General features: G+C 40.2%; 1 protein-coding gene across 1 annotated transcript in view; it reads right to left on the bottom strand.

Moving 5' to 3' along the window:
- The window catches only part of LOC101858737, a gene marked incomplete at its 5' end in the record, with an annotated part of 17,247 nt that overhangs the window by 5,851 nt on the left and 5,541 nt on the right, over positions 1 to 5,855 (bottom strand). Inside the window, 3 exon segments of the mRNA XM_013087927.2 lie at positions 455 to 570; positions 2,071 to 2,303; positions 2,948 to 3,024. Coding sequence (XP_012943381.2) covers positions 455 to 570; positions 2,071 to 2,303; positions 2,948 to 3,024 — 426 coding nt within the window.

Here is a 5,855-nt window from a genome sequence, read left to right as displayed (position 1 = left end):
CGCATTACAACGAAAAAGACATCACATCTTAAAAATTAATCGACATGTGTGTACGTAAAACAAAGTATTATACATTATAATATAAATGCATAAGTGTAAAATTTTATAAGAGAAAAACAGTCTCGCAGTCTCATGAGGCGTGAGCCTTTTAAAATGTCTGTAGAAACCACCCACTGGGATATTTTATTAGTATTCATTAATATAATTTTCTAGAGTACAGCTAGCTAATGGACGTTTACAAAAGTATCGATCTGTTGAGATAAGTTGATATAAGTCATCGTGCAAAATCTAGAGAGTCTGTGTCTGATAGATGAGATGATATTCCTCAATAAGTTGCGCCACGAATTTTTGACCCCACTGTATTTAAATAACGTTCCTTTGAGGGTTCGAACCATAGTCAGCGGCTTATACCACTCCTATTGTTACTACTATTATTACTACCACAACTACTCACATCAGAACAGAAGGGATCTGCGAGGACTCGGTAGCGGGCGCTCGTCACGTCATCCAGTTCCGCTGACCACCCGGGCTCGAACACCTCAAGGGTGAGAGTGATTACAGTGTACAGGACTGTGGAGTGGAAGAAAAAAGGATAGATAAGTGTCTGAGTGAGTGAGTGAGTGAGTGAGTGAGTGAGTGAGTGAGTGAGTGAGTGAGTGAGTAAGCACAGCTTCTCCCAATCTTGGATCGATACCGAACTTACATGTATGGTATGCCGGTTAGGCCCAGTGCTGCAGAAAACCTAAGCTCGGTTCCTAATAAATGGGGAAAAAATATTCTTATCAAATATCTCCGTCCGTCTACTATCATATAAAGACTGTGTATCCCTCTCAGTTTAGTTGGTTAGTTTTAGTTTTAGTAGAGGTTTAACGGCGCTCGAAACTGCATAAGATCATATGAGCGCCAGAAGATTAGAGGTGTTACAAGAGAGTAACAAAAATAAAAAAGAGTGTAGAGGAGATACGGACGATAGATGTTTCATAGGAAAGAAGAAGCAAACCACACCAGCCAGCCACCAACGTATCCCTCTCAGCCCGGCAAAACCGTGGCTGGCCAGATCAAATCAACCTGCCTCCTTTTTGTTCCTGGTGGTGTCGATGGGGCAAGCAACATAATGTACAATTACCATCGGTTTGGAGTTGTTTTTTAACTAACTGACGCACACATTTATCAATGTTTCCTTATGTTTGACAGACGTAGAACAACAATAAACATGCCCTGTTAGTCACAGATTCGATGAGCACCCTAGAAAAAAAATCAGGAGTAGTGACTGGAGAGCTGTTCTGCCCTGGTCACGCAGGGGTGCACGGAAATGAGCGAGCTGATGAACTTGCGGGCAAAACAGCATCCAATGGCCGAATTATGCTCGACCCACTAATGGTGATCGCCAGATGCAAGGAGAGCCTTCACAACCAAGAGGAGACAGACTCCCACACACTCAGCACAATAAAAGAAAAGTGTGTGCGGGGCACAGCGAAAAATAGTTTGCTCCGAGGAGTGGTCAGGCGTGTCTCAAACCAGTTCCTCATGGAGACAATTAGCAGGAAGACCCTGGGGTGGATGCTGGAAAGGAGAGATGAGCAGCTATGGGCATGTGCCGTCTGCTATGATTCTAGTAATCCAAGACGTAGAACAAGCATACGTAATATGACAAACACACGAGCAGGTAGACTTTGAAACGTATAATAACTTCATAATGAAAAATCTAAGCCTGATAATAAGAGTACGTGGACATATTGTGCGCATAGTGCTTACATGTTTATTTTGTTTAAGGGCATTCGTATAGGCGTCTGTGGTGTAGGCGTTAGGTTCTTCGCTGTTGCATGTAAGTGACCCGAGTTCTACCCCGAGTGGGAAGAATTTTTTTTATCGTGTATCTCGGTCTTTCTGCTAGGATGCTGTATATCTTTCACCCCGAGATGGCCCTGACATGCAGGGTCAGAAGCCAGCATCCTAAATGATCTAAACCGTGTTGATGGGAGCATGAAATCACCAACATCTTTAATGAACATTCGCTCTTCTCTTTATGAGTGATTTTTGTCATCGTTCCAAAGGGAAACGCTTACTCACTCGTGGGTGTTGTGGTCGAGATGTAGAAGGTGTGAGTGACAAAGTCCTGAATCATCATCATCTGATAAGTGGGGTCTGTGTCAACAGCAACATACACGCCCCCAAAAGGCAGGTAGAAGATACCATCCAGAGGCACCTGATCGCCGTGGTAGGCAAAGATGTTGAACATACTGCTTGGCCGAACCACATCCGTCTCTTGCAACACGACTCGGAACTTAACCTGACGGTCGGCACTGGCAGAATAAAATGAGACAAGTTCAATGACTTTCATGAACATAAAAGGGAAAAAAATTGACCGAGGGAAAGGATGCATGGACATTAAACGAAAAAATAATAAACTGAGAGGCATAGGAGAATGAGGCTAAAACAGCATATAGTTGTGGATGGCTGGTGCTTCTTTGAATAAATGAATTATTGATGATTAATACAGTACCTAATGATGGATAGCTCACTTAAAACGAGGCTCATGCTAAATCAACATGCAAAAAATATGATGAGAAAATGTCAAAAACAGCTGTGTAGTTTTTAGTTTTCTTAATAGTTTTAGGCATTTGCAACAGAAAGAGCCGAAGATTGGAAGTGTTTCTAGACAATAACATACACATTATAAGGAGGAGATGATAGATGTTTGATAGGAAAGCAGGAGCAAACCATACCAGAGCACCTGCCAACTACCCCCTCAGCACTGTAGCATAAGAGAGCTTAGACAAATGGGTGACATGAAAAGACCAGCAACATTTTTTAAAAGTTTTTCTTAAGTATCCCAGCAAAGAAATGAGAGGTGAGTCGATTTTCACCGATGTCTGTTTCAGATCTGAGACGCAATACGTAATAATAATAAGAATGCTACTACCTAGACCCATAATGACCTGCTTACCCAAACTCGTCCACTACGCAGCCGAGGTACCGCTTCCGAACAGAGCGGAGCCCCGTATTGCCGAACACGTCATCTATCTGGGGAAAAATAGGATTGCAATTGTAGATAAATAATTTATTACATGAGTTTTGATGGTAGATCATGTTTTATCCTATGAGTGAAAATGCCAAGATAATATAATCACGAGTTTACGAGTTTCATGGAATGATTAAAAAGGGGGGTGGGGGCTATCTCGCTTAATAGCAGGTCAAATTTTACCAAATTTCACACATATAACAATCATAGTAAGGAGTCTCAAAATCCGCAATCAAATTTGAATTTTTTAAAGTTCCGTTTCCATGGCTACGGCGGCCTTATTGGATTTTATTGACAGGTCTTACGTAATAAATACCGCACTTATTTTTATGGGAATAGATAGGTTGTTTTTTTTTTTTATGTTTGTTCACAAACATTAGATCAACAAATCTGTGTGTTGAATTTTTCCTAAACGAATTAGAGGAATTTTTGTGCATTATTTCGAATTTTTAGTTTTTTTCGAGAGGTAGTATTCAAGTTTGAATAAAATCCGGAAAAATCACACTCCAGACACCACCAACAAAAATATATTCATAATATCCAAAATTCAACAGACGAATTTTTAGCATACTAGCATACCATATTCTCTTCATTCTTGGAAAGGTTCATGAAGATTGAATAAAAAATGGTGGAGTTATTCAAAAAAGTATATAGAAAAACCGCCTTTTGAGAAAATGGGCGATACAGAAAAATAAAAGATTGACTGTAAGAGGAAATGTCGATGACAAACATTCCCGGTAAGAAAAGAAGTTCGGCTTTACAGGGTTCTATTTCTATGAAATGGTTGTAGGAAAGGATAAAGCAGCGAAAAATGCCGTTAACTCAAAATCTATCATTTTCAGCCGAATCGGGACCCCACCCTCCGCCCCTTAAAACCGGTTTTCACATGTAGAATGAATCATGGTTTACCACCATAACGAGTTAAATAAATTTTTATACCATACTGATATCTGCAGGTGAAATATATCCGGACCAACAAAGTTCAAATGACCAGTCAGTTGGACATGAGGATCCATTGAAGGGTCTCAAATGAAGACTCGTTTTTCATGCCGTTGGAGTCAGAGTAAGGATTGGGGAAAAATCTGAATTGATTTCCTTTATTTTTAGCCACGCTAATTTACATGTTGCTATTCGTATGCCTCTGTTAGCAAAGTAAACCCCAAACAAAACAATAATAACCTAAGCATAGGCAAAGCAAGCAGAAAACGTACGATTCAAACGTTGAAAAATTAAGAAACTGCGTTTTTGTGGCAGATTGTCGTGAAAATAGAGATGACTTTGATTTCAAGCTTTGCAGTCAAAACAAACCAAAGGCTGGGAGTCGTTTGCTAGCATAGACTTGCTAGCATTGCACTAAAAATATATCGCCGCACTCTGACATCACCCTTGTTCACTTTGGTGCTCACCATTGACTCAGTTTGGAACAAAATTAAGGGCAAAGTAAAGATTTAATGTGGCTACTAATGCACTATAGGAGACTGGTGCCAATGGTGGGCGACTTTTGCCGGGACGTCTTTACAGGGGTGCAAGAGCAGCTGTCATGACATTGCACACTCTACGAATATTATGATTCAAGTTTGTACTTTGATTACAGTTACAGTAGGATAGAAGGCGAATATTTCACGAGTGAGATGTCAGGTTAGGCTAGACCCTAGCCTGAAATATAAGGATTTATTTAACCGGAAGTGCAGTGCTAAAACAACTCCAATTAATGGTATGAATTAACTTACGCTCCCATAGACACAATTTGAATCAGATAGGAGCAATATTGGTTAGGAGTTATATATAGTCAACGCGCACTTTTGTCACTTTTTAAGAGGCTACAAAGTGCGTACAGCCTAGCTAGGAAGTGAACGATACTACCCGAGTGATCCCTGCGGTTCACCAAATATTCCCACCTTGCTTCTGATCTTTATTTTTCGAATTTTGCTTTTGATCTTGTTTCTGTTCTTTGTCTCCATTCAGTACATCTTATCTCTATCGTTCACTCTACCAGTGTGACCAGCCCATTTCCATTTTTGTCATAGTACAAATTTGGGGACATCTGCTACTCCTGTCAAATATTCGTATTTTTGTGTTTTTTTAATCTTTTATTCTTATCTTTGACAGATCGTGAAGTATATTTTCTATCAGTAACCTGTCCCAGTAATATGCTGTGGGTTTTAAACCTGGTCAATTAGTAGAAGTATCATAAAGAAATAAAGGGCAGCACAGAGGAGCAATGTATCACCAAGTGAGGTGATCAGGGAGGATTAGAGGTGAGATAGGGTGTGTGGATAAGAGGCAGACCGAAGAAGAGTTGGGAGGACAACATCAAGGAATGGACAGGCCTGGAACTCAAAAAGACACGCTCAGGAAAGCTGAATACCGGGAGGAGTGGAGGAAGCTGGTGGCCAAATCTTCAAAAGCGCCCTGACAGACATCCAGTCTACGGGATAGGTGAAAATGAAGGTGAAGTATTCTTATCCGCAGCATCTTGTTATCCATTGCTCCTCTGTGTTGCCCTTTATTTTGTTATACTTCTGCGAGCTGCTAATTGGCCAGGTTTAACATCTGTAGTACATTACTGGGACACGTCACTGATAGAAAATATACATTTCTACATATGTGAGGCAGCGTGGTGGAATCAGGCTCTCGTCAAAATAATCAAAGTGAAGAAACTTGCATTTTTCAATTGGTTTGTGTATCTTTATAAAAATTTTGTTTTTTGGCTCAACACTTTTCATGCCCATTAAAAAAACTCATTTTTGTGTGAATTTTTCTGAAAAACGTTGATTAAAGGCACAAAACTGAAAATTTTCAGTTACCATGGACTCTTAAGCTAAGGAAATAC

Source organism: Aplysia californica, unplaced genomic scaffold (genome assembly GCF_000002075.1).
Source record: "Aplysia californica isolate F4 #8 unplaced genomic scaffold, AplCal3.0 scaffold00659, whole genome shotgun sequence".
Taxonomy (NCBI): Eukaryota; Metazoa; Mollusca; class Gastropoda; order Aplysiida; family Aplysiidae; genus Aplysia; species Aplysia californica.
This window is presented reverse-complemented; position numbering and strand designations above follow the sequence as displayed.